Genomic DNA, 14,666 nt, shown 5'->3' on the forward strand with positions numbered 1-14,666 from the left:
TTATTAATTAGAGTTGGGGGATGCTAGTAGATAGCATCCAAGGCAGAAAAATACTCTGGAAATAATAATCTGTGGAGGCAGAGAACTGTGGAAATCAGTTTTGACCCTACACAATATTTAACAAAGCAGAAATTAAGTCTGTGCATATGGTAATTGAAGATGAAATCTCACATTAATTAAAAAAAAAAAACAACTAGCTACCTACTCACTGATTGCAGAGTTCAGGGAAGAGTGATGTTCTGTTCTGTCAAGGTCAGGGCAAAAGAGATGATGAATTGTATTTGTTTGATACAAGCAGACAGCTTTTGTTTCTAAGCTATTTGCATTGCTTTGTTATTAAAGTTGTCTTCATTTCTGATTAATACATGAACTCTTCCAACAAAGACGTATTAACATTAGCATTTTCTGAAAGGTCTACCTTGTGCATCATTTCCATGGTAACCAGCCACTGCAGCTAGGCAGAGAGAAGACCTAATTCATTCTTCTAAAGTGTCGCTGATTCATGTCTAATTCACATATGTGAGTGTGGGTGTGCTGTGGGTGACTGTGTGTGCATCAAGAAATGCATATGTATATAGATGTTAGAGTGAGATAATCTAAGAGAATGGAAAAAACAACATTCTTTCACAAACAGGAAACCTTGAACCTCACAGTTTGTCAAAGAAATATCACATGCAATTTATATTTGCAAATTTCTAATGCATAGTATGGCTGAGAAAAAGATATAAGAAATATAAGCTCCTAAATATCTTAATACCTCAAGATTTCACCCTGATATTGTTTTTTTTTTTTTTTAATATTTTATTTATTTCTAGGAGAGAGAGAGACAGCGTGAGCAGGGGAGGGTCAGAGAGAGGGGGAGTCACAGACTGAAACAGGCTCCAGGCTCTGAGCTGGCAGTCAGCACAGAGCCCGACGCGGGGCTCGAACCCACGAACCGAGAGATCATGACCTAAGCGAAAGTCGGATGCTTAACCGACTAAGCCACCCAGGCGCCCCACCCTGATATTGTTTTTAATAATTTTTAAAAGTTAGGTCAAAGTATAGTATTTGAGGTAAGAAATTACTGACACTTAAACTTTTTGGAAATTGTGTAGAACAGAGTTAGTGAAGGAGGACTATGAGAATACTCAATAATTGAAGAAAACATACAGACACTGTTATAATAGTTACATAAAATTATGATAATATAATCATCATTATTGTTTGTTGTAGCCAGCCTTCAAAATAGGCTCCAGTGATTCTTGCTTCTTGGTATTCACACCCTCATATGGTCCCTTCTCTACACCAGTGTTGGTATGATCCACAGCATACTGGAGTGATGACATGTCACTTTAGAGATTAGGTTTAAAGACACTGAAGCACTGATCTTGGTTGTTCCCTCTCTTAATGGGGTCATTTGTTTTGAGGGAAGCTAGCTTTCATGCCATGAACAGCCCTGTGGAGAGGCCCAAAGGCTACAGAACTGAAGCTTCTAGTTAATAGCCATCTAAGTGATCTTGAAAGCAGATTCTCAAACCCAAAATTCTTGATGATGGCAGTCCTTGCCAATATCTTGACAGACCCTGAGCTACAGCCCTTAGCTAAGCTGTTTCTGGATTTATGAGACTCAGAAACTATGTCAGATGATAAATGTTTTTTGTTTTAAGCTATTAAGAAATTTGGGTAATTTGTTATATAGCAATTGATAGTGAATACAGACTTGAATACCAAGATAACATCTTTTTTTTCTTCTTCTTTTATTTATTTTTTTTTCAGGAATAGAATTTAGTGATTTATCACTACATATAACACCCAGTGCTCATCCCAGCTTAGTGTCCTCTTTAATGCCCCTTGCCCATTTAGCCCATCCCCCCCAACACCCATTCAGCAACCCTCAGTTTATTTTCTATATTTAAGAGTCTCTTATGGTTTGCTTCCCTCTATGCTTTTACATTAGTTTTGCTTTCCTTCCCTTATGTTCATCTGTTTCATGTCTTAAATTCCACATACAAGTGAAGTCATAGGATATTTGTCTTTCTCTGACTGACTTATTTCTCTTAACATTATACGCTCTAGTTCCATCCACCTTGTTGTAAATGACAAGATTTCATTATTTTTGATTGCCAAGTAATATTCCATTGTATATGTATGCCACATCTTTATACATTCATCAGTCAATGGACATTTGGGCTCTTTCTATGCTTTGGCATCCACTCTGGAAAACAGTATAGAGGTTCCTCAAAAAATTAAAAATAGAACTACCCTACAACCCAGGGATTGCACTACTATTATCCAGAGGATACAGGAGTGCTGTTTTGAAGGGACACATGTACCCCAATGGATGAACTATCGACATTTGCCAAAGTATAGAAAGATAACATCTTGAATGTTGGAAATGGTTTGGGGATCAGGCAGTAGCAGAGGCTGTTTTTTTTTTTTTAATATTTTTATTTATTTCTAGGAGAGAGAGGGAGAGAGAGACAGCGTGAGCAGGGGAGGGTCAGAGAGAGAGGGAGTCACAGACTGAAACAGGCTCCAGGCTCTGAGCTGGCAGTCAGCACAGAGCCCGACGCGGGGCTCGAACCCACGAACCGCGAGATCATGACCTAAGCGAAAGTCGGACGCTTAACCGACTAAGCCACCCAGGCGCCCCAGGCAGTAGCAGAGACTGTAAAGGCTTTGAAGAGTGTATTAAAAAATAAAAGCATAAATTGCCTTGCACAAATTACTACTGGAAATCCTGAACTTTAAGGAGGCTGCTGGTAAGGGCTTAAAGGGAAGTAAGGAACATGACATTGAAAAGAGGATGAAGGAGGATCCTTTAACAAGGCAAAAGCTGCCTGCTGTGTTGTGGAAAGTTAAAGAAACAGGATTAAGAACATAGATCTAAATAAGACTTCCAAATAAAGTGTTGAAAGTGGCTTCTAATATCTTCTTGCTGCTTATAGAAGATTGAAAGATATGACCTAACTGAAGAACTGTTAAAGACTAATGACCTAGGACTTGATGATTTTGAAAATGCTCAGTCTCTGCAGATGGGAAATAATGCTAAAATTAAGAAATGGCTTCTGAGCAAACATCAAATCTAGGGCATTTTTGGAAAAACATGGTCTAAAGATAAAGTCAAGGGTGAAGCAGTAAAATCATTTTAGGTCTTCAGAATGATCTAAGATCTTGCCTCAGAATATTATTCCATGGGACAAAAGGCCAACTAAATTTTTTGAAAGTGTGATTCACATGTAATAAAGTAGGGGGAAGGGTTCAAAGAAACTTAAGGGTGTTGTTCTTTAATCTTCTTCCAAGTTAGAGAAAGATTACCTTAAAGAGACCTGTCTAATGAATAGACAGTTCTCCGAAGAAGACATCCTGATGGCCAACAGACACATGAAATGATGCTCAGTATCACTCATCATCAGGGAAATGCAAATAAAAACCACACTGAGATACCACCTCACACCGGAGCAAATCAGGAGACTGTAGGTGCTGGTGAGGACGTAGAGAAACGAGCACCCTCCTACACTGTTGGTGGGAATGTGAACTGGTGCAGCCCCTCTGGGAAACAGTGTGGAGGTTCCTCAGAAAATTAACAATAGAACTCCCCTATGACCCAGCAATAGCACTGCTAGGAATTTACCCAAGGGATACAGGAGTGCTGATGCATAGGGGGACTTGTACCCCAATGTTCATAGCAGCACTCTCAATAATAGCCAAATCATGGAAAGAGTCTAAATGTCCATCAACTGACGAATGGATCAAGATGTGGTTTATATATATAATGGAATACTACATGGCAATGAGAAAGAATGAAATCTGGCCATTTGTAGCAATGTGGATGGAACTTGAGGGTGCTATGCTAAGTAAAATAAGTCAGGCAGAGAAAGACAGATACCATATGTTTTCACTCATATGTGGATCAGGAGAAACTTTATGGAAGGCCATAGGGAAGAGGAAGGGGAAAAAATAATTATAGAGAGGGTAGGAGGGAAACCATAAGAGACTCTTGAATACTGAGAACAAACTGAGGGTTGATGGGGAGTGGGGGAGAGGGGAAAATGGGTGATGGGCATGGAGGAGGGCACTTGTTGGGATGAGCACTGGGTGTTGTATGGAAACCAATTTGACAATAAACTATATATATGTGTGTGTGTGTGTGTGTGTGTGTATAATGAATATATGAATGAATGAATAAATAAATAGACTTGTCTATTCTACTGGGCCCCAATAAGATTCACAGTGGAGTGACAAAGTTTTTAAAGAATTTTATGTAAAAACAACACTGCCAAAGCAGTATAGAATTAAAAGAGGCTTTTGTACCCCTCCAAATTTTACTGGCAGGAAGCAAGCTATAAACACATATATCTTTCTTAAAAAAAGAAAGGTGACTTAGAGCATGGAATCAATAGCCCAAAGGGTGGAGCTAAGAGCCATAGGCAAGAATAAGACCGAGATCTAATCAAGGAGCTTTCAATATTTGTCTAGCTTGATTTCAGAACTGCTATGGATCAGTGCCTCCTATGTTCTCCCTCTGAATACACACATGTCCACAGCAGTTACCATGTGTCTATCCCAACATTGTATTTGGATGTTTTGGGTACAGATAACTTGTCTCTTTAGTTCACAGGTGCATATATTGAAAGGAACCATAATTAAGGAGTTGTGCTTAAATTGTACACATGAGGTATCTTATTTGCACCTAGATCTGATTTTGATGATGAGATCTGGACTTTGACTTCATCTTGTAATTGGATGACATTTGGGCAACCTTGGTGAGATTAAGTGTATTTTGCATGTGAAAGAGAGGGAAATCACAGGGGAACCAGAAGCAAACTATGATAGCCAGATTCTAAGATCTCTCCAATGATCCCCACCTTGTTATATTCATACCTTCGTATAGTTTGTTTGTAAAATGTATTCTGTTGGTCTGTGTGAATATGGCAGAAATAGTGGTATGTTACTTCTGAAATTAGTTATAAAAAAACCTCTCTCTCTTTCTCCCCACTGCCTGCCCCCAAACCATTCATTTTGTGCCAAGTCATCTGCCATATTGTGAGCAGTCTCCATAGAGGGGCATCTGAATCTGAGGCATCTGGGCAAAGCCACCAGAGTGATCTTAGAAGCAGATCCTCCGAGTCAGTCATGCCTTCAGATGACTGCAGTCCAAGACAACATATTAACTAATCTCATAATAGACTCTGAGCCAAAAAAAGACTGCAGCAAAGCTGATGGTATGGATATATAACCTTCAGAAACTGTGAGATAATATATGTTTGTTGTTTTAAGTCACTTAATTTCAGAGTAATTTGTTATGCAGCAACAGATAACTGATACACTGGTTTAATTCCAACTAGATTTCAGGTAAGTCTACTAGAGATGCAGAAGTATATAAAAATTACATCTCTGATCTTATATTTAATAATTTCTGAGGTAGTAGAAATAAAGAGCAAACTAGAGGAGGGCCAGGTAAGTGAAGCCAAAGAAAATATCTTGAAAGGTTTAGACCTACCTCTTCAAGTGGAAAGAAAGAAGATTGTGGACCATGGAGGTGGTTAGATTGGGCTCAAATCTAGCTTTTCCAACTCCTGTGTGTCTCATTGGGAGAACTATTTAATCTCTTTTTGCTTCAGTTCCTCATATTTAAAAGAGGAATAACATCTTTGCATGGATGTTGTAAAAATTAAACTCCTTCACTTATTCAGTACCCTTCACTGAAGGTCATGTACCAGGTACTGGAGAGAGGAAGGAGTGAAAGAGACTTGGTCTTGTGGATTTTACAGCCTAGTGGAGGAGATCATTATTAGGCAAATCATCATACAACTATTTATATCATGTTTGCTTCTCATGCTATAAGAGAAAACATGGAGTTATATGAATGTGTTAAACATCTGCCAGAGCCTCTCTAGGGAGTAAAGAAATCATATTTAAATTTAGTCTTAAAGGAAGAGGATTTGGTTAAGTGAAGATAGATGAAAGAACGATGCAGACAGATGGAATAACATACTCCAAATCTCAGAGATAAGGGGAAGTTTGAAAGCCAAAATACGGGTTGATGTTTAGTCCCTGAGGTGTGGGTAGCGGCATAATGTTAGACTAGAGAACTGGACAGCAGCCAAATAATGTGGAGCCTTGAGGGGCACATCAAGGATTTTAAATTTTATCTTGATAACAATGGATAACATTAAAAGAATTCAAGAGTAGAAGTGTCATGATTTGTTTTTCTATTTTTAATCTGTATGTTCTATATCAGTCGGTGGTAAAGTTGAATAACAGGAGATGAATCAACAAGCTAATGAAGTTCTCCAGGCACAGGGTGTAGAGTAGCTTGAATGATGGTGGTGGCCTTGGAGACACATGGAAGTAAGAAGATTCAAGTATTTTTATATAAGCTTTTTCTCAGCCTTCCTTAGCTCATAAATTTAATCACCATTCATGCAGTTGCTCTAGCCAAAATCTTCAGAGTTATGCTTGATTCCCCTTTTTCTCACTCCCCAAATTCAATCATGTCAGCTTTGCCCTGTAAATAAATCCCAATTTCAGTCTCATCGTAGCCTTTTCACCTATACTACTACCACCTTGACCAAGGCATATGCTCTCTCACCTGGGCCATTGTAACAGTCTCCTATCTAGTCTCTGTGTCCACTTTTGCCCCCCCGCCATGTCTATTTTCCATAAACCATCTGGAATGATCTTTAAAACATGAAATTTGGTTAACATCACTCCATTGTTCCAACCACTCCAATGTTTTTTCATCACACCTGGAGCAGAATACAAACTTCCTAACATGGCCTCTTGGGTCCCGTGTGATCAGACCCCTCAAAACCTCTCTGACCTACATCATACCCTCTTGCTCAGTGCCACTGCCTGGTCACACTGGCCTTCTTGATGTTCCTGAAACATGCTGAGTTTATTACCATTTCAGAACCTTTACATATGTTCCTTCTGCCTACATTGCTCTTCTCAGATCTTCCTGAGGCTGTCGCCTTTATTTCAGGTCTCAGTGAAGAGAAAAAAAAAAAAAAAAAAAACCCACCTCCCATTCTTTTATTTTGCTTTTGCTTCATAGTCTTAAAGTAGTCTACAAATAATTTTACTTAATTACTCTTTTATCTGTCTACCTTTAAAGAAAGTCAGCTCTTTAAGGATAAAAACTTTGATACTGCTACAACCTATATCTAACATACACTTAACAGATATGGATTGGAAGAACTATTATTGTTAAAATACCCATATTATGAAAGCAAATCTACAAATTTAATGCAATATCTATCAAAACACCAACATCGTTTTTCACAGAATTGGAACAAATAATCCTAAAATTTGTATGGAACAACAAAAGACCCTTAACTAGCAAAGCAATAATGAAAAAGAACAAAGCTGGGATATCACAATCCCAGATTTCAAGATATCCTTCAAAGCTCTAGTAATCAAAACAGTATGGTACTGGCACAAAAATAAATAAATAGATCAACAGAACAAAATAGCTCAAAAATAAACCCATGCTTACATGGTTAATTAATCTCTGATGAGAGAGGCAAGAATATACAGTGGGGAAAATACAGTCTCTTTAGCAAATGTTGCTGAGAAAACTGACATCTACAGGCAAAAGAATGAAACATGACCACTTTCTTACACCATACACAAAAAATCTCAAAATGGATTAGGAAACTAAATTTGAGTCCTGAAGCCTTAATATTCCCTGAAGAAAACATAGGCAGTAATTTCTTTAGCACTGGCCATCACAACATTTGTGAATATGTCTGTCTCCTAAGGCAATTGAACAAAAGCAAAATTAAACTACTGGGATTACACCAAAGTAAAAGGGTTTTGTACAGAGAAGGAAACCATCAACAAAACAAAAAGGCAATCTACTGAATAGAAGTAGGTATATACAAATGATATATCTAACAAAGTGTTAATATCCAAAATGCACAAAGAATGTACACAACTCATTGCCCCCCAAAACCTAATATGATTAAAAATGGGCAGAGTATCTATATAGACATTTTTCCAAAGAAGGCATACAGAGAACAAACTGAAGGCTGATGGTGGTGGGGGGGAAGGGGGTGGGGGGTAATGGGCATGGAGGAGGACACATGTGGGGATGAGCATTGGGTGTTATATGGAAACCAACTTGACAATGAACTATTTTTTTTTTTAAAAAGAAGACATACAGATAGCTAATAAATACATAAAAAGATTCCCAACATCACTCATCATAAGGGAAATGCAAATTAAAATAATAGTAAGAAATCACTTTATATTTGTCTGAATGGCTAAAATGAAAAAGACAAGAAATAAGTGTTGGAAAGGATGTGGGGGAAAAAAGAACCCTTGCACTCTGTTAGTGGGAATACAGATTGGTACAGCCATTATGGAAAACGGTATGAAGGCTCCTCAAAAAATTCAAAATAGAATTACAGCGATCCAGGAATTTCATACTGAGTATTTAACCCAAAGAAAATACATACACTAATTTGAAAAGATTTGTGCACCCCTATGTTTATTGCAGCATTATTTACAATAGCCAAAATATGGAATCAACCCAAGTGTCCATCCATAGATGGATGAATGGATAAAGAAGATGTGGCATATATACACAATAGAATATTAGCAAGGAAGAATAATGAAATTTTGCCATTGGCAACAACATGGATGGACCTAGAAGGTATAATGCTAAGTGAAATAAATCAGAGAAAGACAAACACCATGTAGGATATAACACATATTTGAAATTTAAGAAACAAAACAAATGAAAAAAGAGGGGGAAAAAAGGCCAAAAAAACTAAACTCTTAAATACAGATAACTGGTAGTTGCCAGAGAGGAGATGAAGTGGGGGAATGGATGAAATAGCTGAAGGGAATTGAGTACATTTATCTTGAGCATTGAGAAAAGTATAGAATTGTTGAATCATTATATTGTAAACTTAAAATGAATATAACACTGTATGTTAATTATACTTTAATAAAAATTTTTTAAGGCAAAAGTAAATGCATAAATAAAAACTTAGGTAATATTACAAATGTAAGGACACTAGTTTTGTTTTTGACATATAAAGATATCCAATAAAAGGTAATAACCCATTGTTTAGTCTGTAACCAAAGTAAATACCTTTTCCCTAAATCTGATTTAATTATGCCATTGACAACTTTGTTAGTGAATTATTATTGTTATCAAATAAAATGGAAGCCTTGGTGTGTGTTTGTCCTTCATAATAGCTACTTTTGAATAAGTGAAAAATTAATATGGGAAGAGTCTCTACATCTTTAAGAGGACTGTGGTAAACACACTTAGGAGAGCCACCCCTGATTCTCATCTGGTGGTAGTCACACCTTCTATAATCCTCTTCTCCTGAGTGTAGGTAGATCTGTGACTTTCTTATAATCAACAGAATATCAGAAAGGCAATGAAATATCACACCTGTAATTATGTTATATTATAAAGTTTCTGTACTAGTTGGCTGGAATTAGAATTTCTCTGCCTGTTGTAAGGTAACTATGGAGAGAGTCACATGGCAGTGAATTGTGGGCAGGATCTAGAAGTTGAGAGCAGGCCCCAGACAATTGTCAACAGGAAAATAGGAACCTCAATCTTCTGCCAAGAACCTGAGGGAGCCAGTATATAATCTTTCCCTGGTCAAGCCTAGGATGACATCCCAATCCATCCTGAAATCTGGATTTTAGCCTGGTCAGACCCTAAAGCAGAGAACCCAGCTAAATTGTGCTTGTATTTCTGACATACAGATATAGTGAAATAATAAATGTAAGTTGTTTTAATCCAGTAAATTGTTGTAATTTGTTATATAGCAGTAGAAAACTAATATAAGAACCAAAGACAGAAATTACAGAAAAGCAAACTTTGGTTAAATATAAGAAGGACATGACACTAAATAGAGCTGTCTAAAAATGAAGTGAACTTCATTCAAGAATATAAAAGTTCTCGTTGCTGAACGTGTTCAGGTGGTAAAAGTCTTGTCAGGATGAACTTGGTTATCTTCACAGGGCTCCTTCCACGTTAAAAATAATATGATCTTAGGAGTGCCTGGGCGGCTCAGTCAGTTAAGCATCTGACTCTTGATTTCTGCTCAAGTCATGATCTCCCAGTTCATGGGTTTGAGCCCAACCACTGCTTGGGATTCTCTCTCTCCCTCTCTCTCTCAGTCTCTCTCTCTCTGTCCCTCCCCCACTCAGGCACATTCTCTCTCAAAATAAATAAGTAAAGAAAAAATGATATGATTTTAAGTACTCATTATCACCAGTGACCTAGTACAGTCCATCCTATGGAAAAACACAATCTCTGCTTATACAACTAATGTTGTCAACATTCATCTTCTCAACCAGCAAAAGATTATTCAACTAGGCCACTTGCCTATTTTAAAGTCCAAAATAAATACTGAAAGATAAATTCTTTGGATATTATTTTTTAAAAGCACAGCATAGTAGTATTTGGGTTAAAAAGCAATTATATTCATATAACTTCATGCTTTCAACCATTCTAAGAAATCTTTAAAAAACTCTATACCCATGTAGCCTGGTTCTGTTGCTAGAAGGAGGTAGATCACTTAAAAATTACCAAATGAAAAGATAAGATAAAACTGAAAGGAAATATCTGTGTAAAAAGACTTACAACTAGAATATATTTTAAAAAACTGCTATAACTCAATCATAAGGAGATGAACCCAGTTAACACGTGGGCAAGAGGTTTGAGTAGACATTTCACCACAGAAGGTATTCAAATAGCTAATAAGCACCTGAAAATGTACTTCACATCATTAGTCATTAGGGAAAATATGAACTAAAACTACAATCAGATCTCACTTTACACCCACTAGAATGGCTATAGTAAAAGAGACAAGGATACAGAGAAACAACGAGCTCTTGTGCATTTCTTATGGGAATGTAAAATGGTGCTGCCATTTTTGGAAAATAGTTTGGCAGTTTCTTAAAAAAGTATACATAAATTTGCTATACAACTCAGCCATTTTACTCCTAGGTATCTACTTATGACACCAGAACTGAAAACACATGCCTGCCCAAAAACTTGTATGTGACTGTTCATAGCAGCATTATTCAAAATGGACAAAAAGTCAAAACAACCCAAATATTCATCTACCAATAAATAACTAAAATGTGATATATCCATACAATAGAATACTAGTTAGCAATAAAAAGGAGGGAACTACTTGTACATGTTGTAATGTGGATAAACCTCTATAGTATTATGCTAAGTGAGAGAAGCCAGATGTAGAAGATCATATATGGTATAACTCCATGTATTTGAAAATTCTATTAAATTCAACTATATAGACAGAAGACATATTAAGTGATTATCTGGAGCAGGTCAATCATCTGAGAGAGACTGAAATGGGCACAAGAGATATATTTGGGTGATAGAAATGTTCTGAAATTGGATTGTGGTAATAGCTGCACAGTTCTATAAATTTGCTAAAAGTCATTAAGTTGTACACTTTAACTAGGTGAATTGTATGGCATGTAAATTATACATCAAGTTCTAAAGTACACAAACAGTTTCAGGGACTCCTGGTAACTAAGTGTGGTTTCTAGCTGAGTTCAAAGCAAGCCTCATGAATATAGTCTTTCACCATTTTAGTGGGGAACAGGAAGAAGTGACTTAATGTTTGTCTCAAGGGAAGACATTTTAAAGTAAATTTACCACATATACAAGCTAAGGAGGGGATAGTGTTGTAGTGTGTACAAAGAATAGCCTTTTCAATTCCCTGTGCACACTTTAAAAGCATCCATTTTAATACGAGAATCTACGAAAGTATTTTTGCACATGAAATTAGCAGATCTTGTCGCATCTCTGCAGCATATTTGAGAGCATAATTTGAGTTTCTGCATTTAAATATTTAAAATATCATGTAAATCAGACATCTCATTATCAGGTGTCTCCCCATTTCCACCCAAGTTTGTTTAAATGAGAACCTTTCATAGCACATTTCTGGAATTATTAATCTAATTATACTATGACCAAGAATACACATTCTCTGCACTGACACATTCTAAGGAACAGAGACCACACAAGTAGGTAAAAATACATATTTAACTTTTGGTGACCAGGGAAATAGTTTTGTCCCTAACATTGCAATCATGTACCTGGAATGTGTTGGGCCTCTTTCCTGGGAAGTTTGGGAGGACAGACTTCCATCAAAGGAGTTTCCACGGTGGCAGCCTGACATGGTGGCCTTGGGTGAGATGGGATCTGACTGGAATGTTTCACAGACCACCTGGAGTCCCTTTGGGAGGCGGAGATAGCAGATTAGTTTTTCTTTTTCTAGGTATATCCTCTAGAATTAGCTATCATATTACATACGTTGTTTTCTAAAGTTGAAAATTTTTCTTTGTAACACAGCTAACTACAATGTCATAGACCAAGGGATTTTGCCTTCATTTAAGAGAGAATGGAAACAGATTTCTAGAGAGCAATGTATATCATTTTAAGCATTCAGGTAAGTACTTTCATATACTTTATTTCTTTTTGCCCTTGATTCTTTTCTTTTTCACCTTTATATCCAGTAGCTGTGAGAGAAAAGTTATAAGCCAACAACTCATCAAAGATACGCCAATACTGACAATCAAAAAGAATGAAATCTTGCCATTTGCAGCTACGTGGATAGAACTAGAGGGTATTATGCTAAGCGAAATTAGTCAGTCAGAGGAAGACAAATATATGACTTTACCCATATGAAGACTTTAAAACACAGAACAGATGAACATAAGGGAAGGGAAGCAAAAATAATGTAACAACAGGGAGGGGGACAAAACATAAGAGGCTCTTAAATATGAAGAACAAACAGAGGGTTACTGGAGGGGTTGTGGGAGGGGGAGATGAGCTAAATGGCTAAGGAACATTAAAGAATCTATTCCTGAAATCACTGTTGCACCATATGCTAACTAACTTGGATGTAAATTTAAAAAAATGTAAAGAAATTTAAAAAAATAAATAAAACTACAAGAAAAAAGAATAACTAGGAATTGAGCAAAAAGAAAAAAAAAAGATATGCCAATACTGAGATGAATTGAATAGAGACCTGAGGCTGGGAACAAGCACCGGGTTAGTAAGAGCACATCAAACTGAAGCCAGAATATGAAAATTAAAGCACAAGGTTCAGGTTTTTCCATCACTCATTAAAGGAAGATGTGATACATTTTTCCAATTGGATACGATGACCTTTATTCTGATTTGATATGTACAAGTTCAGCCATTTTCTGACAGAGTAGCCTATTTTAATTATTTAGTAATAAATGTAACTCTACTTAGGAAATATGACATTATCTTTCCATAGGTATTACAGATGAAATTCTTCATTTAAGTGTAAAGACTTTCAGTTTATCATAGTATTTTAGTCCTTATAATTTCCATCTTCATATGTAAAATAAGAAAGTGTTGTCCAGCCATAATGCATAGAGAGACCAATACAGCTAAAAATTTCATAAAATGAGTCCTGTGAACTAGATCGAAAAATCACTTAGCATGAGCATGCTATGGGTGCCTCATGTTAAGTAATTTGGGAGATAAAATGTATTAGAATGAAACTGAACCTTGAAATCAAGAACTTACAGTTAAGTTTTAAGACAAATGAATATAGATTAGGGTAGCATGTCCAACAGAAATATAATACAAGGCACAAACATTAGACACATACCTAATTTTAGAAATAGTAAAAGAAAAATAGGTGAAATTAATTTTATTATTATATTCTGTGTAATCCCAAATTATCACTTCAACATGGAATCAATATAAAAATTATCATCAAGACATTTATACTTTTTTCCCTACTAAGCTGTCAAAATTCAGTGTACATTTGATACTTACAATACATCTCAATTCCGGCTAAACTTTTTTTTTTTTTTTAATTTTTAATTATTCCTAAGAGAGAGAGAAAGTGCAAGAATGGGAGGGGCAGAGAGGGAGACGCAGAATGCGAAACAGGCTCCAGGCTTGAGCTGTCTGCACAGAGCCCAACATGGGGCTCAAACCCATAAACTGTGAGATCATGACCTGAGCTGAAGTCTGACGCTTAACCAGGTGAGCCACCAGGCGCCCCCAGACTAGCCTTATTTCAGGCGTCAGTAGCCACATGGGCTTAGTGGCTACCATATTGGGCAGTGCAAATTTAAAGTAATTAGACATGAGTTCATGGGGGAGTTGAAAGCTTAATTGGTCCTTAAAAGAAAGATAAAACGTAGACAGGCAATGATGAGGAAACATAGCATTCCACTTAGAGGAAACAGTCTGAGCAAAGATCGAGCATGCTGGCTAAAGCAGCATGCTCTGTATATTGGAAGCAGTGCTTAACTACCTGAAGGGTAAACAAGGTCACTTAATAAAAATGCTGCCAGGTGGTAGAAGGCACAGAAAAGCAGGGAGAGAAGTTTGGCCTTGAGGTCATGGTAAAAAAAAAAAAAAATCACTATAGGTTCCTAGGGATATAAAGAAAGGATGGCATCTTGCATATAATAAGCCTCTGTGGAATGATGAGTTAATAAATAAATGATGCATTAGGAAGGTTAGTCAGGCATTATTAAGTGGTATTTATGTGAAGCAAGAGAGGCTAAAGGTAGAAAAATCCAATTAGGTGCTTCCAGCTGCAATCTAGTTATGAGGACCTGGATTTAGAGGACAGTGCAGGCAGGAAGCTTCAAGAGCACATCTGAGCCACATAACA

At 36.8% G+C, this 14,666-nt stretch overlaps 1 protein-coding gene across 3 annotated transcripts in view; it reads right to left on the bottom strand.

The window, feature by feature from the left end:
- Positions 1-14,666, bottom strand: part of UNC80 (unc-80 homolog, NALCN channel complex subunit) — a 221,428-nt gene that overhangs the window by 186,218 nt on the left and 20,544 nt on the right. For all 3 annotated transcript variants that reach the window (XM_039249973.1, XM_039249971.1, XM_039249972.1), the window contains exon 7: positions 12,094-12,233. In XM_039249973.1, the coding sequence (XP_039105904.1) occupies positions 12,094-12,233 (140 nt within the window). The remainder of the gene's footprint in view (positions 1-12,093; positions 12,234-14,666) is intronic.

The sequence above is a fragment of the Hyaena hyaena genome, unplaced genomic scaffold (genome assembly GCF_003009895.1).
Source record: "Hyaena hyaena isolate Hyena2069 unplaced genomic scaffold, ASM300989v1 scaffold_353, whole genome shotgun sequence".
NCBI lineage: Eukaryota > Metazoa > Chordata > Mammalia > Carnivora > Hyaenidae > Hyaena > Hyaena hyaena.